The sequence below is a fragment of the Mirounga leonina genome, unplaced genomic scaffold, assembly GCF_011800145.1.
Source record: "Mirounga leonina isolate KUSES-001 unplaced genomic scaffold, KU_Mleo_1.0 Mir_180, whole genome shotgun sequence".
Taxonomy (NCBI): domain Eukaryota; kingdom Metazoa; phylum Chordata; class Mammalia; order Carnivora; family Phocidae; genus Mirounga; species Mirounga leonina.
The window spans coordinates 17,666,356-17,689,655 of record NW_023270469.1 but is presented as its reverse complement, the minus strand read 5'-3'; the positions used below and the strand labels follow the sequence as shown (position 1 = coordinate 17,689,655).

Sequence of the window (23,300 nt, the reverse complement as noted above, 5' to 3'; positions counted from 1 at the left end):
AGTTCTAACTTTAGAGTCCTATTTTTGGGTTAAAACACTTTTAAAAGTGCAATCCATGTGGGAAGACGAGGAGTCATGCATTACTTTCTGGTTGGGCACAGAATGAAGGACAGTGATGCTTGCTGGTGGTAAGAGGCAAAGCCTTGTGCAGGACACCCAGGGGACAGGTGGGAAGGAGCCACAGATCTGCTTTAATCAACTTTGGGGTGTTCATATTGAGTTGTAGCTGTCAGCTTGCTGAATTCTGTTCTCTATTTTCATTTAGCTGCTGTCACCAAAGTCACCCAGCAGCTTTGCTTTTGCGTCCTGACTGAGCTTGATGTAACTGAAGAAAAAAAAGTTGAGAGGAAAACGGACTAGAGGCCAGAGGTGATGTCCCTTGAGGCCTGGAAGGCCAACCACAGCCACCAAAGTCCAGATGACAAGACTGCAAGCCCACCTTTCTTATTCTAAAGGAGTTTGGTGGCCCACATTGTATAAGGGGGGCTCAGAGCTGATGGCCTGCTCTGGTGGTTACTCTCATTGGTAAGCTACGGGAGAAGACTCAGGGTCTGAGGCAAGCCTGAAGGTGGGAACTTTATAGAGGGTGGTGGTGGGGAGGGCTTGGTCAGGGGAATAGTTGTTTAGTTTTATTCCTGGTGAGTAGGTACAGCTTACCAAACACTTGGCGAACTGCACTGGGGGAAGAGGGATTGCTAGGTTAATAGATGTGGCTGGTGGTTCTGAATTTGTTATTTGAGGTTTGCAACAGGAGCCTCTACAAAGGGGCTGCTTTATGGGAAGGTTCCCTCTGATCAGGTCCAAGCACTGACTCTAGAGGCCTGAAATGCTACCATTTCTTCCTCTGACTCAGAATCTTTCCCTGGGAAGACAGTTGTATTTCATTATTTATTGATATTTAATCCAGTACACCAATTCTAGCAGAGCACTGGTGTTCATTCATCTACAGGATGCAATAAGCTGATTGTGTTTAAAAACTCAAAAGTACCCCCAACCGAGTCCTTCTGCCCTTAGAGGTGTCTCTGCGTGGTGGTGTGGGTCAGCCTCTGATCACAGATTTTTTTTGCTTGGTTTTACGCACAATCTTCTGTTGAGTCTTAGCTGCAGATTTTTTTTTTTACTCATATATTGGTTACACTTTAGTTAGTAGGTCACAGATTATAAGCACCTGGCTCAAATCAGCAAAGACGAATCAACAAATTCATGAGTCAGAAGTCTGATAATACTGCTATTCTGAAAGATAATCCCTTATTTTACTTGAGACCTCAGGTCCTTATTCTAAATGATAGAAGGTAAATCTCTGGTTTCTGGTATGAACTTTAGGAGGACATAAACTGTTTTAGAATTCAAGTGGATTACCTGGATTCTCTCAGCCATTCAATGGCTTAGAGAACATCTCATGGACTCAAGCCACCAAATAGCTTGTTTCTGTCAGGGCTGGTGTGAGGAACTGCTGTGCAGACCCCGCCAAGCCCACCTTGGTGCTAGAAGTGGTCATTTCCCTTTTCCGAAAACCTCACACCAGACTGCATCCTCCTCTTCTGTCCTTGACACTGGGCTTTGTTTACACTCTGAACTGTCTTGGTGTGGATCATCAGGATAGTGCATTCCTGTCCTGTCTGCCTCCCTTTGCTGGAGGTCTGGTGGGCCTGCAGTCTCAGGAAGAGCTTGGTACTTGTGTGGACTTCTATTTCTCCCTTTGGAGGTCAGAGAAGACTTTGGGGGACAAAGCTGCTTCAACCTCAATCTGGCTCCTCAGCAGACTGCATGTTTGGAAGCAACTAATTCTGGTGCTCCAGGGTGTGCTTTAGCATCCAGGTCAGGCCTAATGGGTGTTCCCTCGTGGGCAGCCATGGTTGCAGTGGACTGTACAACTGTCCAGACTTCACCCAGGAACCCTTCTGTGGGAGGGAATCCAGAGACTCCCTACTGTCATCCTGGGTCCAGAGGAACCTGCTAACTTGGCTAACCCCATGCCTGGACTTCTTATCCTTTTGTTTTAGAACTGGTCAATGGTAAAGATAAGAACTATGAGGCAATCTCCCTTTCTGAACATTATTTTCCATCAAATGGCCAGGGGAGTAACCTTGGCCATACCTGTTCAATAAAGACAATTTAGGGGAGCATGATCACAGCTGCCTTCGGTTCAGGGCATGCATGGATGAGAAAATGAGGGGACATTCCTACTGTCATGGGTTGGGGATTTGCACAGCACATTCCTTCCTGGCAATAGGGAGTCTCTCACTTGCCTGGAGTATGTAAACATGACTCCTGTCTGAGCCAAGATGGCACCTATCCCAGGGATCCTCTGGAGCTAATCCTTTAAGCAGAGTGTGTTTGTCTTAAGGATCCTTGACCCAGGTTTCAGCTTTCTCCACTGAAGTAAATGACCAGCTAATCCCAGGAACTTGCTGCCCCCAGTGGCTCCTGGGAGAAGCACGGGCCTCACACCCTAAGTGCCCCAGGACAAGCTTAGTGAGCCATGTCATCCTCCTCTCATTACTGGATGGCAACCGCATTCTTCCCCTCTGTGCTGGATACAGACTTCACCCAGGAACCCTTCTGTGGGAGGGAAGCCAGAGACTCCCTACAGCACTCAAGCTTCATGGTGGAATTAAATTTCTGCAAGGTCTTTGTTGTTCGTCTCCTTCAATCCTTCTCCTGGTGTGCTAATCCCTTTTGCAGTAGGTACAGTATGTGAGGTTGTCAGCCCTTTAATGTTGGCAAACTTTAACGAGTACATGAACAGCAGTGAGCACATTATAATGGCATGGAGTGGTTTTTAATCCTTTGTTTCTATGCCTACAGAAGACTAAGGTGACTAGTATTATAGACCTATAAATTGCTGCCTGTTGCAACTCTGAATTGTACCTTTGTGCATAGCTAGGATAGTTTCGTTGGTTTTCTAACTGCAAGAGCCTGAGGATGTGAACATACAGAATTTAACCACTTAGGCAGGTTTAACATGTGGATAGGAACTAATGTAGGTGAAGACCTACAAAATGAATACAGAAAGAAAGAATGGGTGGAGGCAGGATGGAAAAAGATATGAAATCTTAAAAGATGTGGGAAGACCACCTATCCCTGTGTACTGATAGTGAGTCTGTGCCACATGCCAAGAAGGCACATTTTGAACCAAAGATTCTGTGATTTTGTGTATTGTTTTCCTAGACCTGTGCTGTCCAGTATAGTAACTACTAGCCACAGGTAGCTAATTAAAATAAAATAAAAAATCTGATTCCTCAGGCGCACTAATCATATTTCTAGAGCTGAGCCACATGTGGCTAGTGGCTACTACTAAACATATCCATCTTTGCACAAAGTTCTGTGGGACAATGTTACATTAGAAGAATAAATGCCAACTCAGAGTTAAGATATTTGTGGTATGGAAAGAAGTAGGGTCAGGGTTTCCTTACAAGGAATCTAAGTTTTGGTAACAGAATTGGTCACTGTTTTTGGTGAGTGCTGTGAATAGTTGACCTTTCTCATTGGAAAGCTACGTTTATGTTTTCCTTTTCCTCACTTGCCCGAAGTCCTTAAGTGTCTAAGGTCAATCCTGAAACTTCTGTCTCACTAACCCCCCCCCCCCATCTTTGGTGGAGGGTAGGGATGGGAGAGAGTGTGTACAGTGGGAAAACATATGTATAGACATTGAGATCTGGGGATGCCTGGGTGGTTCGGTTGGTTAAGCAACTGCCTTCGGCTCAGGTCATGACCCTGGAGTGCCGGCACTGGGTCCCACATTGGGCTCCCTGCTCAGCAGGGAGTCTGCTTCTCCTTTTGACCCTCCCCCCTCTCATGCTCTCTCTCTAATAAATAAAATCTTTAAAAAAAAAAAAAAAAAAGACATTGCGATCTGGGTACCTGGGTGGCTCAGTCAGTTAAGCATCTGCTTTCGGCTCAGGTCACGATCCCAGGGTCCTGGGATTGAGCCCTGTGTCAGGCTCCCTGGTCAGTGGGGAGCCTGCTTCTCCTAATAAATTAAAAAAAAAAAAAGATACTCAGATTTAAAAGGTTTTTAAGTAGGGGCACCTGGGTGGCTCAGTCAGTTAGGTGGCCGACTCTTGATTTCGGCTCAGGTCATGGTTTTGGGGTCCTGGAATTCCCCCTCCCCCCATTGGGCTTTGTGCTCCATGCAGAGTCTGCTTGAGGATCGTTCTCTCCCTCTCCCTCTGCCCCTTCCTCCTGCTCGTGTTCTCTCAATAAATCTTATAAAAAAAAAAGTTTTCAAGGAATTTTCTTGCTCCCTTTAATTTTTACTAAACACAGAGTATCACATTCATATGTCCTGTTCTCCCTGGAACAAAGGAAGACAGCAGTCTTTACAACCATTATCAGAGTCAGGAAGCAGGGCGGTGGAGACAGCTATTAACTTAAAACCTCTCAGAGCTCAGGCAGATTCTACTTCCCTCTCTAACAGCCACCACTATCCCGTCGGTGTTGCTATAAGGGACCCAATGTAGCCCTTCTAGATTCCATCTATCAAAAGAAACAGGCTTTTAGTGGAGGCAGTGGCCTGGTGGTATGGGAAAGCTAAAGCTTAGTGCTAAGGAAACAGAAGTTTCTCTTCCACTTACTGGCTTTAGCACAGGAGAATGGGAAAATCCCCAGGCCAGGAAGCTTCACTTTTATGGCATTTTTTCCTCCAGACTATAGAGTCACTTTTGATTGAGGCAAAGGGGTCCTACTGTTACTGAAAAAGACACAGTCCTTTAGCACACGTTTTCACTGGTAGGATGGTGCTGCTGGACATGCTTTTTCCTTTCGTGTTAAGCTAGAAAACCCAGGGATGTTACCAGGATGGCTGAAGCTGCAGTCAGAGCCCTCAGGGCACATGACTGAACTTCATAGATACCACAGGATCATCAGTCTGAATCCAGGTCATGGGGGCTGTCATAGCCAAACTCCTTCTGCACATCCAAAGGGTATTTGCTCCACATCTGTGGTGGGCCGTTGCCTCTTTCCTCTTCGCTGAGGCTGTCGTATTCATCAGAGCCTAGAATGATAACAGGAATGGGCTCTGAGTTTCTAGGTGACCATGATAATCGTTTCCCATCTCAGGAAGGTCTGTGTTTTTTTGTTGTTGTTCTTCCTTCTACAATACTAGCTCAGTAAAGAGAATTTAGGGGGGGAAAAAAGCAAGCCTGTTTGTACTACCTAAACCAAATCCCTCAACAACATTGGGAGTATTTTTTCATTTCTCCCCTAAGGATAGGATTTCTTTTTGTTATTATAGTTGTAGTCATACTGTAAACATAATTTCACGTCTGCCCCTATCCTTTTAACATATCAGTACTTCCCAGATAGAATAGTCACAGTTTAATTAATTGTCCTTCCATTAACAGACACTGAGAAATTCTTTTTGTTGGCACAAAGAACATAATCCTTGAAGGATCTGTGTCACCAGAGTATCTTTCCTTCCTCTTTCCCCCAGCTACCATGTCTGTGTGTTGCATCTTTCTCAAAACATTGTAAACAAAGCAACTTCTTGAGAAGTTAGATAACTGATCTGTCAAAATCCTAGCCCTGCTCCAACTGGCAAACCTCTTCAATACCTTCTTGACTGAAGCAGGAGAAGAGACACTGACCTAAGATGTTTCTCTTAATCCCAACCACTGAAGTTAGTGCAATATTCTCCTGTTTTCTGGAGAGAGGATGAGGCTCCATGAGGTGAAGTAACTTCCCCAAGTCCTACAGATAGGAAATGACAGAACTAAGGATTTGAGGGGCGCCTGGATGGCTCAGTCGTTAAGCGTCTGCCTTCAGCTCAGGTCATGATCCCAGGTCCTGGGATCGAGCCCCGCATCGGGCTCCCTGCTCAGCGGGAGGCCTGCTTCTCCCTTTCCCACTCCCCCTGCTTGTGTTCCTGCTCTCGCTATCTCTATCTATCAAATAAATATCTTTAAAAAAAAAAATACTCTTAAAAAAAAAAAAGAACTAAGGATTTGAACCTAGGCTTCCCCCGGAAACACTAGTTCTTGGGGCTCCTATAGCTCTAATAGCTTGTGGTTGAGCTGTTGGGAGTTCAATGGCAGAGAAGGAAAGCCAGTTAAGATGTACTTGTTAACCATGCTCACACCTCAGTCTTGGATCCCACTAGTTCCTTCCCATCCAAGGCTGCCACCCATGTACCTCTGGACTCATCTCCATCAGTGTTCTCCTCCTCTGGATACTCATTGCGCCAGTTATTCTCACTGTTCTCATCATCATCATCTTCATAAATATCTTCTGGTTGCTGGTCATCATTCACCTGCACATCTCAACACAAACATGAGTATAAGTCAAAACCTCTAAGGCTGTGCTGTGGGGGAAGCTATTAGCAGACCAACTTGGAAAAATCACTTAAGAGCACTGTGTGGAAAAGAGGCAGCCTAGGAGCTGGTCTGAGTCTGCTGCACAAGGGGCTGTAGTAACCTTGGGCTACAAGGTAGAGACAGCAGCCCTACTTCTCAGAGTCTACCTCCAGCCATCACATTCCCAGTGGGATAGGATGAACTCCAGAAGGGAACACACCAAGGTGGGGAGGAGAGAGACCTCTGAGTAAGTGTTGGCACTGATCTTTAAACTTGAAGGACAGCCAGGTGGGAGAGAGATTATATGGATTATGGGTGATGCCAAAAACCAGAACCAAAATCTAAGTGTGAGGGGCGCAGGGAGAGGGGCTATGCAATGATCCAAGGTGGGTGCCTGACTGTGAGACTATGGTTGCAATGCAGGTATGGGATAAGGTGCCGCTCCTCACTTTAGAATTTGTTTTAAAAATAATGATGTCAAGGGGTGCTTTGCTGGCTCAGTCAATAGAGCTGCAACTCTTGATCTCAGGGTTATGAGTTCAAGCCCCACATTGGGTGTAGAGATTGCTTTAAAAAAAAAAATGTCAGGATGTTAGCTTTCTTAATCCAAGGTCTCCCCCCTTTAAGATCCAGTTTAAAAAAAAAAAAGCTTTTATTCCTATTCATGTTAAGAATTTCTGGTTTATTTTGTCTTTATTATAAGCCCCCATATGTTTTCCCCTGAAAGTAGGTGTTAATAAATGATAAAAATGATGTTGCAAACCTTGTAAAAGAACTATTAAGAGCAAAAATTCAGTGTACCTGTCATTCCCAAAATTCCCTGCACTAAACCCAGGTTCCTAGAAGGCATTTAGAATAAATTTTTCCATTTAAACAAGGACAGGAAGAGCTAAGAACAATCTTGAACCCACTGGAGGCAATGTGGAACACAGGGAAACAAAGCACCCAGACTAGAGAACTGCTTAGGCTACCTCATACCCTTCTCATCCTAATGGGTCCCCTTACCAGCTCCCACTCCTGGCAATAGGGCTGTACAGAGAGGATGTTCTCAATCCATCCTGGAGTGGCCATCTCCAAGTAGTATATGTCATACACATAGTCATCCTTCTGCTCCTCCTGGTGCCCGATTCTTGGTCCATCCTCAGATAGAGCCAGCCGTTCACGGATCAACTCTACGGAATTGCAGAGGATCACATCCGGGTCAGATGTCTGTAAAGAAATCAAGAGATGATACATGCATGATCTAAAACATGGATGTTCCAAAAGGAGAAATTTAAGATTTGAGTGAAGGAAATCTCTATAGTTGTCTATGTTAGATTCAAGATTCTTTTTTTTTTAACATTTTATTTATTTATTTGACAGAGAGAGACAGCGAGCGAGGGAACACAAGCGGGGGAGTGGGAAAGGAAGAAGCAGGCTTCCCTCTGAGCAGGGAGCCCGATGCGGGGCTCGATCCCAGGACCCTGGGATCATGACCTGAGCTGAAGGCAGACGCTTAGTGACTCAGCCACCCAGGCACCCCTAGATTCAAGATTCTTATCCCCATGTCCTACTGGTCTATTAGCTATGAAATTAAAAAATTAACTATTTCTAAAATAATTATGTAGTTTTTCTTTTGAGATAGACTTAAGATAGTTTTCTGCTCTTTTGTGCTTGACCAACATAAGAGAGTATATGGAAAGACTGGCCTGAGAAGATCTCCCCTTAGGGATCTGCAGGCCCACAGCAGCACTTCTTGGGCTGATCCCCAATGTCTCTGCATTTTGTGTGACCTCCTATAGGGATCTAAAAGCGATTCTTGGACTCTGATGACTACTCCCACCTGGTTGCCCACAATGATGTCCCTTTTCTTTTTTAAAAGATTTATTTGTCGTGCTCGCTTCGGCAGCACATATACTAAAAAAAGATTTATTTGTCTGCCCTCGGCTCAGGTCATGATCCCAGGGTCCTGGGATCGAGCCCCGCATCGGGCTTCCTGCTCAGTGGGAGGCCTGCTTCTTCCTCTCCTACTCCCCCTGCTTGTGTTCCTTCTCTCGCTGTGTCTCTTTCTCTCAAACAAATAAATAAAATCTTAAAAAAAAAAAAAAAAGATTTATTTGAGGGGCACCTGGGTGGCTCAGCCAGTTAGGAGGCTGCCTTCGGCTCAGGTCATGATCCCAGGGTCCTGGGATAGAGCCCCACAAATGGGATCCTTGCTCAGGGAGCATGCTTCTCCCACTCCCTCTGCTGCTCCCCCTGCTTGTGTTTTCTCCCTTTCTCTCTAATCAATAAATAAAATCTTAAAAAAAAAAAAAATGTATTTGAGAGCCAGCAAGTGCATGCGTGAGCAGGGGAGGGGTAGAGGGAGAAGAACAATCTCAAGCAGACTCCCCTCCAAGCATGGAGCCCAAGTGGGGGGCGCTTGATCCCACAACCCCGAGATCATGACCTAAGCCAAAACCAAGAGTTGGACACTCAACTGAGACACCCAGGCACCCAATGATGTCGTACTTTTTTTTAAATACATATTTTTAAAGATTTTATTTATTTATTTGACAGAGAGAGAGGAAAGAGAGTGCGCACAAGCAGGGGGGAATGGCAGGCAGAGGCAGAAGCAGAGAAGCAGACTCTCCGCTGAGCAGGGAGCCCAATGTGGGACTTGATCCCAGGACCTTGGGATCATGACTTTAGCTGAAGGCAGCCGCTTAAACTGAGCCACCCAGGCACACCCATAGCTGTTTGCTTCTGCTGCCTTATTTCTCTAGGATAAATCCTGGGGGTAAGATCACTAGATAAAATAAAAGGAACTTTTCTCACTTAAGATTTCTTCTAAAATAGTACTATATTTGCTTAAAATTTAAATGGCATCAAATTGGGCGCCTGGGTGGCTCAGTTGGTTGGGCGACTGCCTTCGGCTCAGGTCATGATCCTGGAGTCCCTGGATCGAGTCCCGCATCGGGCTCCCTGCTCGGCAGGGAGTCTGCTTCTCCCTCTGACCCTCCCCCCTCTCCTGCTCTCTCTCTCTCATTCTCTCTCTCAAATAAATAAATAAAAATCTTTAAAATAAATAAATAAATAAATGGCATCAAATTAATGAGAAATGTACTGGGTGATGGATATTGGGGAGAGTATGTGTTGTAATGAGCACTGGCTATTATACAGGACTGGTGAGTCACAGACCTGTACCCCTGAAACAAGTAATACATTATATATTAATGGAATTTAAATTAAAAAATAAAAAAAAATGAGAAATATAATGTGGCAAAAATGCTGTCACTATTTTAAAATTTCTTTAGATGTTTAGATGGCTTTGGAATCCAAACAATAAAAATAAATTTAAGTAGTTTTCAAATAGGCCCCAAGCTATTTTTAGGATTTCTGATATGTAAAGCCATGCTGTTTTCCAAAAGCCTTGCATCAATTTTAAGCACTACATTTATGTACCATTTTAATCATGGCCTTGCCAGCAGCGCTATCAACAACCTTTCCCCTGATAGTCTAGTATGCATAAAACCCCAAATTTGCTTTCAGCTTAAATCCATTTTAAAAAAATAATTACTGAGGGCAAAACATTTTTTAAAATCTGTGATTAATTCTACAGATGTTTTTGATTAGCTGTTTAAAAGACAATTCTGGGGGTGCCTGGGTGGCTCAGTCGTTAAGCGTCTGCCTTCGGCTTGGGTCATGATCCCGGGGTCCTGGGATCGAGCCCCGCATCGGGCTCCCTGCTCGGCGGGGGGCCTGCTTCTCCCTCTCCCACTCCCCCTGCTTGTGTTCCTGCTCTCGCTGTGTCTCTTTCTGTCAAATAAATAAATAATCTTTTTTTAAAAAAAATAAATAAACAATAAAAGACAATTCTGGAAAAAAAAAAAAAAAGACAAGAATGTAGTCTGGCTTAGTAAAGAATCCACAAGCAAAATGTGCTACTATATCCTGTCACAATGAGCTTTAAAAGCATCTGACCTTACAGATCATCTATAAAATGTGAGAAGTGTTAAGTATTCTTAATTTAATATTATAAATAAACCACACTAAAATACCTTTCATTAAGCAAAAGGCAACATTTTAGATGCAGGGAATTTTAACCGCATTGGCATAGTTAAGACCAAAAAGATAAAGTGGACACTGCCAGCTTATCTTCAGCCCTTGCCTTTAACAGGCTAACAAACACAACTTGAAACACAGCTGAGTCTTGCTGTTCTATGAGACAGTGAAGGGATTTCCTCAGTATTTACATATGTATTAATATAACCAGTTATATCAGTCTAAATATAAAATCAATCTATAGGTTTAGAGATGGCATTTACCGACTCCATGAAAAGCTGAACATTACTGGGGCGCCTGACTGGCTCAGTTAGTGGAGTATATGACTCTTGATCTCTGGGTTGTGGGTTTGAGCCCCATGTTCGGTGTATAGATTACTTAAAAATAAAATTAAACGGCACCTGGGTGGCTCAGTTGGTTAAGCGACTGCCTTCGGCTCAGGTCATGATCCTGGAGTCCCAGGATCGAGTCCCGCATCGGGCTCCCTGCTCGGCAGGGAGCCTGCTTCTTCCTCTGACCCTCCCCTCTCTCATGCTCTATCTCTCATTCTCTCTCTCAAATAAATAAATAAAATCTTAAAAAGCAAATAAAATTTTTTTAAAAAGCTGACCATTACTAATCAATTATAATCAAATCTCTGTAAGGAGAAAACAAAGACAGCACTTGCTGAACCAGAATTACTATCAAAGTTCAAAAAGCTGATCCTATTCATTTAACCACAAGCCAATCTTATTTAAATCAGGACTGTCCAAAAGAAATACTCTATCAGCCATTCATAATCTGAATTCTGGTGTATGATACCAGTTTAAATATGGTACACATAAAAAGACATGAGACATTTTTGTTTTGTAATAAAGTGGTGGCCAATTATTACTCCTTAGCTTTTTTGAGATAAGCTATCAAGTCTGCCCTTTCTCCTGTCTTAATGTCACGAAGATAATTTTTGTTCCAGGGATGTACTTCTTGGGTTTATCCAAATATTCCATCAGTGTCTCCTCTCCCCAGGTGATGCCTTTGTTCTATTTATTATTTTACTTATTTATTTGAGAGTGAGAGAGCTGGCACAAGGCGGGAGGGGCAGAAGGACAAGCAGACTCCCTGCTGAGCATGCCCAATGCAGAGCTGGATCCTCTGACCCCAAGATCATGACCTGAGCTGAAGTCAGACGCTCAACCGACTGAGCCACCCAGGTGCCCGGATACCTCGTTGGCATCCTTTTAAGAAAATCCAGGGGCGCGACTTGTCTTTCGCTCAATAGACCATAGAGATTTGGCCCAGTTTTATGCTTGCCTTGCCTCTCTTTTCGACAGTATAGCACTGGGCACATTTCTGAACAAAAATCTTCTTGCCCTTCTCAACACTACCCATTTTTAAATTGCTCTTCCATTGCACGTCAAATGAAGGTGACTGCTGGCAAGCCAGATGTCCCACTCTTTCATGTGCAAAAACGTTTTGTTTTTTTTTTAAAGATTTTATTTATTTGACAGAGAGAGACACAGCAAGAGAGGGAACACAGGCAGGGGGAGTGGGAGAGGGAGAAGCAGGCTTCCCGAGGAGCAGGGAGCCCGATGTGGGGCTTGATCCCAGGACTTTGGGATCATGACCTGAGCCGAAGGCAGACGCTTAACGACTGAGCCACCCAGGCACCCCGTGCAAACACTTAAAAAAAAAATATTTTATTTATTTATTTGAAAGAGAAAGAGAGAGAAAACAAGCAGGGAGGAGGGGCAGAGGGAGAGGGAGAAGCAGGCTCCCTGCTCAGCAGGGAGCCTGATGCGGGGCTTGATCCCAGGACCCTAGGATCATGACCTGAGCCTAAGGCAGCCACTTAACCGACTAAGCCACCCAGATGCCCCAACGAGCAAACACTTTTTGATGTATTTACAGTTGTATTGCATTGTTGAGAAAGATCTGTGTTCACATCCTTCATCAGTTTATATACTAGTTTTTGTTATAAAACTGAATGAGCTATTTTTTTTTTAAGATTTTATTTATTTATTTGATAGAGAAAGACACAGCGAGGGAGGGAACACAAGCAGGGGGAGTGGGAAAGGGAGAAGCAGACTCCCTGCTGAGCAGGGAGCCCGATGCAGGACTCGATCCAGGGACTCCAGGATCATGACCTGAGCCAAAGGCAGTCGCTTAACCAACTGAGCCACCCAGGCGCCCTGAATGAGCTATTTGATAGATTTGATTCCACTCAACACTGGTTTACTTTTAAAAGATATTTGACTTGTAACTTATGAATCAGTCTTCAGTTAGTTTTGGTAAAAGAAGTGGCTATAGTCATCATGCCCAAATTGTTATCCAAGTATATTAGCACCACAATTAAATATTTTTTGCTTGATAAATTTTGAATTAAAATTTCAGTTTTTAAACTTCAAAAACTATCAAAAGAGTGAAGAGTGAAGTTTTTTTTTTTAATGCTTATCAAGAGGAGGCAAACCTTAGCTTGATAATTTTCTATTGTCTTTTTTTTTTTTTTAAAGATTTTATTTATTTGACAGAGAGAGCGAGAGAGGGAACACAAGCAGGGGGAGCAGGAGAGGGAGAAGCAGGCTTCCCGCCGAGCAGGGAGCCCAATGCGGGGCTCGATCCCAGGACCCTGGGATCATGACCCAAGCCGAAGGCAGACGCTTAACGACTGCCACCCAGGCGCCCCTATTTCTATAGTCTTAATACATGTAGTAGAGTTTGTTTTTTGGAACTGAGGTACAAAACAAATTTAGTAAATGTAACAACGGAAAGAACACTGGATTAAATGTGAGAAGACCTGCACTCTACACTTCAATCTGCCTCAAATTTGATTTGCTACCCAAGACCAGTCCTTTAACCTCCCTTTGATGAGTTTTTCCATCTGTTCTATCTTTACCTTGCTCAAAAACCTCCAGTAATTCCCCATCTCAGGGTGAAAGGCAGTATGTCCTTAAAAGTACCTTCAGGGTCTAGCAGGCATCCTCTCCCAAATTCCTTATTATTCTTCCTCCGTTCACTGGGCTCCAGCTCCTCAGTTCACTGGGCTCCGGGCACAGTGATCTTGAACACACCAAACTGTCTTTAAGATATCCACAGTTCCTTGCCATTCACCTCCTCCAAGTTCTCACTCTCATGTCATTTTCTGAGACCCTCTCTGAAATGGAAAACTCTTTCCCTGCCACCACCTCCCCTACACACAGCCCCTCCCTATCACCATCTGACATTGAATTTCACTTCTTTACTGTTTCTCTCCTCTACCTGAATGTTAAGTCCTCGGGGCGCCTGGGTGGCTCGGTCGGCTCAGGTCATGATCCCAGGGTCCTGCGATCGAGGCCCGCATCGGGCTCCCTGCTCGGCGGGAAACCTGCTTCTCCCTCCCACCACCCCCCTGCTTGTGTTCCCTCTCTCACTGTCTGTCGAGTAAATAAATAAAATATTTTTTAAAAAAGAGTGTTAAGTCCTCAAAGCTATATCCACAGAACCTAAGAACAATGCCTGGCACATAGTGGCCACTCAGTAAATATTTGTTGAATGAATAACCTAACCTGCAAAACGAGGTTACCAGGGCTGACAGATCATCCATCAGTAAGGCGAAGCCGTGTACCTCCTCTTAACTATGTGCTGACTTAACGCCCAGACTCCTGGCACTATCAGTCCGGGGAAGCCCAGTGCTCTCTGGGCGGGTACTCACTTTGGAGGAGCCTGCGGTGGCGACGGCCTCTGGGTCTCCTTCCTCGTGGACCAGGTCGAACAGCTGGAAACCTGCGTCCTCGGATGCTTCTGGGTTTCCCAGTGCGTCTTCGGACTCTGGGCCACCCGAGGGAATCCCCGAGGACCGGCGGCCAGAGATCACCCTGTAGCGGCCCTCCTGCCGGATCTCCCGAACCGAAGCGCGGAGATCGCGGCGGATACGCTGCTGGCTGCCCCGGGAAGGGCGCAGGGCGGCTCGAACGAGCGCCTGGACTGGCTCCTCCTGGAAGGTGGTAGGGGAGGGAAGCCGGCGTAAGCAGGAGGTTCGTCAACGGGTCAGGGATACAATTTCGTCCCGGCAGTGCCCTAAGATCCCCTTCAAACACCGGCTCCATCCCGCCCAATACCTGGGAGCGCACAGTGGCCACCAATTGGAAGACATTATTCTCTGGCCCTCTCTCCAGATCCTCGGAGGGTGTCTTTTGAGTCGCCGACTCGACGGCGCCGCTCCGGAGGCGTTTACAAGAGAGGACAAGGGCCTCGGCAGGCTCTGCGCTGCGCTTCCGCTTCACGCGAAGCACTGCAGTCCTGCCGGCCTCCATAGCGGCTGTCGCGGAGCACTGTGGGAACGCGTGGGGTGCGACGGGAGAGCCTTCAAGTTCCGCTTCCGGGCCTCGCTCCCGGCACGCTCAGCGGGCGCTGGGAGGTCCCGCCCCCTCTCGCCAGCCGCGGCCAGGTGGAGGCGGCGGCGGAAGTGAACGGAACGGTTTCTGCGGCGGGTGAGGCCCTGGGCGGGTTGGGAAGGTGGGGTCGCAGTAGAGTCCCGAGTGCAGCCATCCTCTGTTCACAGCCCAAGGTCTCGGGCTGACGGACCTGGCGTGGGCGTTTTGGGCCGCCAGGGTTTCCGTCTGTTTCGGATTCTCGAGGACCTTTCTAGAGTCCTTATGGGGCGGCTGAGAGCCCCTCCTGGGCTGGCAAGAGAACTGGGAAACGGTTCTGTTCGGTGACCTCCACGGGGACCTGGATTATACTACTTGGCGCCTCCTCTCAGCGACAGAGACTCGAACCGCAAACATACGGAACTCCAAGCATCGCACCCCTAGCTGGGCCACGTTTCTTGGATTCAGGGAACTGCTTATGGGCTCGCTTTTCCCAGTCACTGTGTTGAGTAGTTGGAAACCGGTCCATTCACCACACGTTAGCCAGAGCGGCCCTGTAAAAGCGTACATCTGACGTGGACATTTTTGTGCTTAAAACTCTTGAGTGGCTCCCAGTGCATGTAGAACAAAATCCAAACATCTTTCCGAACCCAGCTTGGCCCAGTGTGATTTGCAGAAGCCCACCGGTATAGCCTATTTTACCTCTGCTCAGAGTGCTTCAGTCACTCAGGCTTTTGTCAGTTTTTGCTTATGCACTTAGTTACTTTTTCCCCCCCGTAGGGAAAATAGGGGTAGGGGAAAAGTAGGGCTAAGGTTTCCAGAAACATAAGCACTACTCTTCCATAACTTTTAACCTGGCTTATCTTGCATGTCTCAATTTAAATAACACCTTCCTCAGTCTTTCCATACCCTTGTTACTCTTTTTAATAGCATCCTGCATATTTCCTTTCTTGCACCCATACAGTCTGGGATTGTTTATCCTTAGTCTCTCCCTCATGAAAACCTAATCTGTTGGAGGACAAAGATCTCCTTTTTTTGTTTATGGGAGTCCTCCAGTCCCAAATGCGGTGTTCGGCATTGTGTAAATTTTACTAAAATTTTGAATGAATGAAGCAAATACCTGCTCTGAAGTCTGACAGGTAATCCACTTGGGGCTTGGCAGGGTGGTTTCCATTCCCTCCTTATAAACCATCACTTAAGTTGACAGGTTTTGGAGAATGAGGAGGGGAGTGTCAAAATATCTCTTGAATCTGGAGTGTGATTCCTTTTGAGAGAAGACAAGTTGTAATAATAAATGAGGGGATTTCTCAGTAGATGTGTAGTTCTCACCCAGAGAGGTTACAGGACATGTTTCCCACCTGCAAGCATTTATTTACATTTATATGAAACCAGTAACCTCTCCGGTGTGAAAAAAAACTGTAGTCCTTTGTAAAGCTCAAGCAAGAGCACAGACAAAAAGGGAATTCCATAGATTAGAATACTACACTGTTAACCTTTAAATGACTTAAGAGTTGATCCCACATACCCCACAGGATAAGGGTTTCAGGGTTCTCCACAGTATGTACCCCACTGACATGTTTGACTCCTTGTTCAGTTTTACTTCAGCTAAACTGGTTTATTCACTGCGCATGACTGAGTCTTTCTAATCTGGTGAAGTGCCCTCTCCCTCCCATGCTTGCCTAAATCGTAGCCATCTTTTAAGTCTTCACTGAACATTCAGCCGGATGTGGCCATTTCTTTCTACTGTAGCATTTTTTTGGTCACAGTTTTCTTTCTTTCTTTTTTTTTTTTAAAAGATTTTATTTATTTATTTGACAGAGACACAGCGAGAGAGGGAACACAAGCAGGGGGGAGTGGAAGAGGAAGAAGCAGAATTCCCGCCGAGCAGGGAGCCCGATGCGGGGCTTGATCCCAGAGCTCTGGGATCATGACCTGAGCCAAAGGCAGACGCTTAACGACTGAGCCACCCAGGCGTCCCGGACATAGTTTTCTAAAGCACATTATGGATTCTGATAGTTGTACTCTTTTTTTTTTTTTTAATTAGCAGGAGATGTTCACAGTTGATTCTTTTTTTTTTTTTAAAGATTTATTTTTATTTATTTGACAGAGAGAGAGAGAGCGAGAGACGGAACACAAGCTGGGGGAGTGGGAGAGGGAGAAGCAGGCTTCCCGCCGAGCAGGGAGCCCGATGCGGGGCTCGATCCCAGGACCCTGGGATCATGACCTGAGCCGAAGGCAGACGCTGAACCGACTGAGCCACCCAGGTGCCCCGTTCACAGTTGATTCTAGCAAAGCTTTTTAACCTATAGGTTGCAGCCCACCAATTATGAAATCAATTTAGTGGATCATGATCAATTTATTTTTTATAAGTTTTATTTATTTATTTGAGAGAGAGACAGAGCTGACCACAGAGATAGCGAGAGAGAACATCAAGCAGGGTGGAGGGAGAGGGAGAAGCAGGCTCCCGGATGAGCAGGGAGCCCGACACAGGGCTTGATCCCAGGACTCTGGGATCATGACCTGAGCCGAAGGCAGACTTAACTGACTGAGCCACCCAGGCACCCCAGATCGTGATCAATTTAAAAAAAATGAAATAGAGTAGAATATATCAGAGGGCCTTGCTGACAGGAAGGCTAAATACTGTTTAGTGAAAGCTTATGTTTATGTGTGTGTGTTGTGTCTTGATGTAAAGTATATTTCTTACTGAGGTTGCCACAAAGTTTGAGAGCCACTAGATGAGAGGATGGATACACTGAGATTTTAGAAGTCGAGTTTCACTGAAGGATAAATTGACTACTTTGAACCAGACCACTGACTGCCTCAGTCTTTTCTTTTTTTTTTTTTTTAAAGATTTTATTTATTTGACAGAGAGAGACACAGTGAGAGAGGGAACACAAGCAGGGGGAGTGGGAGAGGGAGAAGCAGACTTCCCGCAGAGCAGGGAGTCCGATGCGGGGCTCGATCCCAGGACCCTGGGATCATGACCTGAGCCGAAGACAGATGCTTAACGACTGAGCCACCCAGGCGCCCCTGCCTCAGTCTTTTCAGAAAAGATTTTCCCCGTCCTCATTTGTAAGAATTCAGTGTTCGGGGCGTTTAGTTAGTCTAGATAACTTCAAGAGAAAGGCCATAATTCTGGCCAATTAAGTGCCTTAGGGACGTTTTAGGGATCTATGGAGTAGGCATTCTTTCTAAGGTTTCCTGAAGAAGGATCAGTGTTTAACAGGAAATGAAGGGAAGTGTGGAACACTTGATGTTTTCTGAGGGTAAGAGGCAGGATGCTGGAAGAGCTCAGACTTGCAGAGAGGTGCCTTCAGACTTTGAGGTGTGGTGTTTCTCTGTCAGAAGTAGATCTCTGCGGAAATAGCGCACACAAGACATGAATCTGGCAACATTTATTTGAAGGATGTTTTTTAGATGAATATTCTTTTATTTTTTTTAAGATTTTATTTATTTATTCATGAGAGACAGAGAGAGAGGCAGGGGGAGAAGCAGGCTCCCAAGGAGCAAGGAGCCTGATGTGGGACTCGATCCCAGGACTCTGGGATCATGACCTGAGCCGAAGGCAGATGCTCAACCATCTGAGCCACCCGAGTGCCCTAGATGAATATTCTTTTAAATTTTTATTTCTTTAGGGGTGCCTGGGTGGCTGAGTGGGTTAAGCGGCTGCCTTCAGCTCAGGTCATGATCCCAGGGTCCCTGCTCATCAGGAAGTGTGTTTCTTCCTCTCCCTCTGCCCCTCTGCGTGTTTGTGCGCGCGCGCACTCTCTAATAAAATCTTAAAAAAATTTTTTTTAATTTCTGTAATCTCTATACCCAATGTGGGGCTCTAACTCAAGACCCTGAAATCCAGAGTTGCACACTCTATAAAGAATGAGCCAGACAGGCACCCCTAGATGAAGACCTTTTAAAATTGCTTTTAAAACCAAACATTGAGTAAGAAGTACTGGTTACTAAAAAATGGTAAGGCATAAAGAATGACAGTATCGTGAACCTCTTTAATCCTACCACCCATTTATGGAGGAAACAGTGCTATTTTGAAGTCCCCTCTGTGGCCCTCCTTGATCCCAGGCTTTTCCTTTCCCTCTTAAGGGTAACCACGGTCCTCGTTCCCTTCTATGGCTTTTTAGTGTGATCCCTAAAGGATATATGGTTTTTGTTTTGCATAATTATAATTTTATATAAATGTAATCATTATGTATTCTGTGATTTGCTAATTTTTTGGCTCAACATATTTCTGGGATGTTTGCTTATAGCTGTGGTTTATTTGTTTAGATGAAGGTTTTCCTAGTTTGTTCGAATTGCTCTTTATTATTTTTCCCCTTTTTTTTTTTTTTAAAGATTTTATTTCTTTATTTGTCAGAGAGAGAGAACACACAAGCAGGGGGAGAAGCAGAATCCCCGCTGAGCAGGGAGCCCAATGCGGAAATCGATCCCAGGACCCTGAGATCATGACCTGAGCCCAAGGCAGACGTTTAACCCGACTGAGCCACCCAGGCGTCCCTTCATTATTTTTCCTTAAACTAAGTGTGTTTGATATACTGAGGCCGTATTGGCGGCACTCTTTTACCACCACCCCAGTCTCTGTTTCTCCTTTCCTATTAGCCTCCTGTTCCCTCTGCTTTAGTTCTCTTCTCACATGCCTTTACTTTGAGGCTCATTTGACCTGTGTTGGAATCACTGAGGACTGCTGAAGTTTCCAGATAGCTTTATGAATTTATGTATTATAGTTTTTGATGTTATATGCTGAATATAAAATCAGATAACTTGCTGGAAAGATTAAAATACTGATTAACAAATATTTTCAGGGGCTTTGACAGTTTTGTGTATTTCTTGATTTTTTTTTCCTTTTTCTTTTTGGTCTTTAAAATTTTTTTTCTCTCCATTTTGGGTATTATGATGTGAATAGATTTCAGACGATTAGACCTGTCCACAGGAAGTGAGCTGGCAAGGCTGCGTTTCTGTGCTAAAACCAAGGAGCTGATTGGCACCATGAAAGTCTTCTGCGGGCGGGCCAATCCGACCACTGGATCTGTGGAGTGGCTGGAGGAGGATGAGCACTATGATTACCACCAGGAGATTGCCAGGTAACAAGGGTGTGTTCACAATTGGTTGCAGCTGGGTGGGGCATTTGATGTCAAAGCAGGAGCCCTGGAATGCGATCTGAATATGGACTAGGCATTACCTAGTGCTGCTCTTCAGGGCAGATATTGGTCATGAGCAGGTCTGCTTAGCCAGATAGGTTTGTGTGGGAGTGAGGCAAAGTCATTTCTGTGTGGAGAGTCAGATATCACGTAGCAGCCTTATTGGAGTCTTGGAGGGTCTGTCTCATGGAGCAAAGAGGACCCAAGGGTCAGTAGTAGTAGTAGTAGTTAGTAGTAGTAGTAGTTGGTAGTGGTAGTGTTTATGAAATTTAATCATTTACTTGTGCTACCGAAATGGTGATACATTTAACATATGGTTAAATTCTCTTGAATGGAAAAAGTGAAAAAATGTGTCTTTTTTTTCCTTGGATGGGATCTTTAAACCTGCGTAAGCGAGTTACTGTTCTTTAGCAATCATTAAGTGCATACAACATGCTAGCCCCGTGCTAGGACTGTGAATACCAAAATGAAGATGATAGGGTTCCCATCCTCAAGGGACATGCAGTTTGTGTTTTAAGATTTTATTTATTTGTCAGAGAGAGAGAGAGAGAGAGAGTGCACACAAGCAGGGGGAGAAGCAGGGTCCCCGCTGAGCAAGGAGCCTGATGGGGGACTTGATCCCAGGACCCTGGGATCATGACCTGAGCCGAAGGCAGACGCTAACCAACTGAGCCACCCAGGCGTCCCAGGGATATGCCGTTTTGTCAAGAGACAGACATAGAAAAAATTATGACAGTGAGAGAAAGACCAGTGGATACAGGCACAAGAGTTCATGGAAGCAGCAAGAACAGCTGGGCTGGGGAGTGATAGTTGAGTGATTTCCCAAATCTAGAAGGAGGGAAATTGCTTTCTGAGCTGCAGGGATTCCATGTAACCTTCCAGATGAACTGATTTGGGGGGTTGCAAGCAGTTTGAAGGGGCTGGAATGGGGTACAAAAGCAGGGCTGTGGTGAGAGAGGATACTGAAAAAGGTAGGCAGGGTCATATTGTGAAGGGTGGTGGCAAAATGCAGGAAGAGGAGCATGAGAGTAAGTCTGGGCTCTGCCTTGTCTCAAGTCTGACATTGGTCAAGCTGCTTCACTTCCTGGAGCCTCAGTATGATAATACATGGCTTGATATATGTAATAATGTACATTTCTTCATATATCTTTATTTTAAGGTTGATGAGTGAGTGAAATACAGTGTGTGGTGCAGAATAAGGGATCAAAAACATTACCTTCTTTCTAAAGATATGGGACATTATTTTCTGAGTGATTGAGATGTTAAACAGGGAACAAACAGATTAGGTTGCGTTTTGGAACGTTTACTGAGAACAGTGTGGAAAGTGGGTTGGAGGGAGCGGAATCCATTTGGGTGCTATTGCAACCCCACAGGTGAGGCAGTAGAGGTGGGGAGAGGAGGAGACAGCTTCGAGGGGGCTTGAGTTTGGTAACTCACTGGATGCAGTGAAGGAACGAGAGAGAAAATTAAAGAAGCACCCAAGATTTCTGGTTAGAGTGAAGGAGTGGAAGGAGCTGTTGTTCCCGAGGGAGAACACAGGAGAAATGGGTGTTGCTGGGAAGAGGAAGGTGATGGAGATTAGGTATCTGGGTTTGGACATCCAGGTAGAGATGCCAGTGGGCAGATAAACATGGGTCTGGAGCCAATTTGCAGTTGTTAGAATTGAAACTAGAAGAGATTGCAGGCTCTCAGAGAGGGTATGGAATGAGAAAGGTAGAGGGCTGAAGAAGGAATCCTGGAAGAGGGGAGGCAGGAGAACCAGGAGGGAATGGCCAGAAAGTGGGAAAGAGGAGAGCGTTCCAGGAAGAGGGAGTGTCCACCTGGGACAGAAATCCTGGATGTTACTGATGGAGTGGGCTAGTAGTGCTTTGGGGGAGTGATGTGTCTGTGGAGTGGTGGGGAGTGGTGGGGTGATGAAGCTGGGAAGATGGGGACCAGAAATGCCTCTTGAAAGGCAGAGAAAGGCAGAACCAGATTTCAACTACACATTCGTAGGTCGGTTCACATGTAAAAGCCTTGTTGTGCCATTAAAAAAATACAACAATGGGACGCGTGGGTGGCTCAGATGGTAAAGCATCTGCCTTCGGCTCAGGTCATCGAGCCCCGCATAGGGCTCCCTGCTTGACGGGGAGCCTGTTTCTCCCTCTCCCTCTCCCTCTACTGTTCCCCCTACTTGTGCTCTCTCGCTCTCTCTGTCAAATAAATAAAATATTAAAAAAAAAATAAAAACAACAACACTATTCTTTTAGTACAGTGCTCCTCAAAGTGTAGAGTATGAACTATGTCACGCTTGCCTGGGGCACCAGTTCAAGTGCATATTTCCAGACTCTGCCCAGTTTTCTGGGTCAGGATCTATTTGCATGTATCATGGGAATCTGCGTTTAAAATAAGCTCTCCAGGCTGCTTGGTTGGCTCAGTCAGTAGAGCATGTCTGTGACTCTTTTTTTTTTTTTTTTAAATTTTATTTTATTATGTTAATCACCATACAATACATCATTAGTTTTTGATGTGGTGATGTATGTGATTCTTGATCTCAGGGTTGTGAGTTCAAGCCTCATGTTGGTTAGGCGTAGAGCCTACTTTAAAAAAACAAAAACTCTCCCGTGATTCTGTTGTTGACCCGAAGAGGGAGGTCCTCTGTTGATTGAGAGTGTCTGAGCTCTTACCTGGAACTCAAAAGGCATTTTTGGGCTGGGACTGCTGAGTTCTGGAGGTTTATCCTGATCCTGCCAGAGATTTTCCAAGTTTGTGAATTGTTGTGACAAAATACGGAAAAGCAGCTCTCCTCCCTTTAACAGCCTGTAGTTTGGTGAACTCTTCGTTCTCCCTCATGAGGTAAGGGAAAGTGCTGGGCATGACACCCCTCACTTACATAGCAGGTGTATACTTTTCCTGATTCGTCTCTGCAGTGTTGCATCTGTGATTATCCCAGGGTCCTGGGATCAAGCCCCTTGTAGGGCTCCCTGCTCAGCAGGGGAGTCTGCCTCTCCCCTTCCCCCTGCTCATGTTCTCTCTCACTCAATATCTCTCTTTCAAATAAATAAAATCTTAAAAAAAAAAAAAAGTTTAAAAACGGGCCTGGATTAGAGATGTAAGGTACAGCACGGGGAATATAGTTAATAATATTGTAGTAACGTTACATGGTGACTACATTTACTCTAGTGAACGTTGAGTGTAGAATTGTCAAATCACTATGTTGTACACCTGAAACTGATGTCACATTGGGTATCAGTTATGGTTCAGTAATAAAAAATGAAAAATAAAATGGGCTGGCCTGGATGTTTGTTCCATCTGATTAGGAATGCATTATATATGTGAATGCTCTCATAGGTTGATGGATATCATTATTAGTAGAGGTTTCTGACTTGTCTTTTTGTTTTGTTTGTTTTTTAGATCATCCTATGCTGATATGCTGCATGACAAAGACAGAGTAAGTGTAAAAGGAAACCATTAGCTCGCTGTGGGGTTTGAAACCTGGAGTTACAAGGTTAAAATTTCCCTCAAAAAAACACAAA

At 45.1% G+C, this 23,300-nt stretch overlaps 3 protein-coding genes across 10 annotated transcripts in view; 2 read left to right on the top strand and 1 right to left on the bottom strand.

Annotated features, from left to right (window-relative positions):
- SLC7A6 (solute carrier family 7 member 6) overlaps positions 1–2,123 on the top strand; it is a 35,673-nt gene extending 33,550 nt beyond the window's left edge. For all 4 annotated transcript variants that reach the window (XM_035024918.1, XM_035024920.1, XM_035024921.1 and 1 more), the window contains one exon: positions 266–2,123. In XM_035024918.1, the coding sequence (XP_034880809.1) occupies positions 266–360 (95 nt within the window). In that variant the 3' untranslated portion in view covers positions 361–2,123. The remainder of the gene's footprint in view (positions 1–265) is intronic.
- Positions 2,124–4,232: 2,109 nt separating this feature from the next.
- On the bottom strand, positions 4,233–14,621 carry SLC7A6OS (solute carrier family 7 member 6 opposite strand). 2 transcript variants are annotated; one of them, XM_035024916.1, is made up of 5 exons: positions 14,390–14,613; positions 13,984–14,265; positions 7,299–7,502; positions 6,133–6,250; positions 4,233–4,996 (listed from the first exon to the last, which is right to left on the bottom strand). In XM_035024916.1, the coding sequence occupies exons 1-5, from the start codon at positions 14,582–14,584 to the stop codon at positions 4,866–4,868; spliced, it is 930 nt and encodes a 309-aa protein (XP_034880807.1). In that variant the 5' UTR covers positions 14,585–14,613; the 3' UTR covers positions 4,233–4,865. The 2 variants fall into 2 exon arrangements, with proteins under 2 accessions (XP_034880807.1, XP_034880808.1); XM_035024917.1 differs by lacking the exon at positions 4,233–4,996 and adding an exon at positions 5,003–5,691 and having other exon boundaries at positions 14,390–14,621.
- A 40-nt stretch (positions 14,622–14,661) lies between these two features.
- PRMT7 (protein arginine methyltransferase 7) overlaps positions 14,662–23,300 on the top strand; it is a 46,729-nt gene continuing 38,090 nt past the window's right edge. The window contains exons 1-3 of one of the 4 annotated variants that reach the window (XM_035024909.1): positions 14,662–14,761; positions 19,551–19,728; positions 23,179–23,215. In XM_035024909.1, coding sequence (XP_034880800.1) covers positions 19,634–19,728; positions 23,179–23,215 — 132 coding nt within the window. In that variant the 5' untranslated portion in view covers positions 14,662–14,761; positions 19,551–19,633. Of the gene's footprint in view, positions 14,762–15,246; positions 15,328–16,871; positions 16,906–19,550; positions 19,729–23,178; positions 23,216–23,300 lie in introns of those variants that run through there. The other 3 variants (XM_035024910.1, XM_035024911.1, XM_035024905.1) reach the window with 3 other exon arrangements.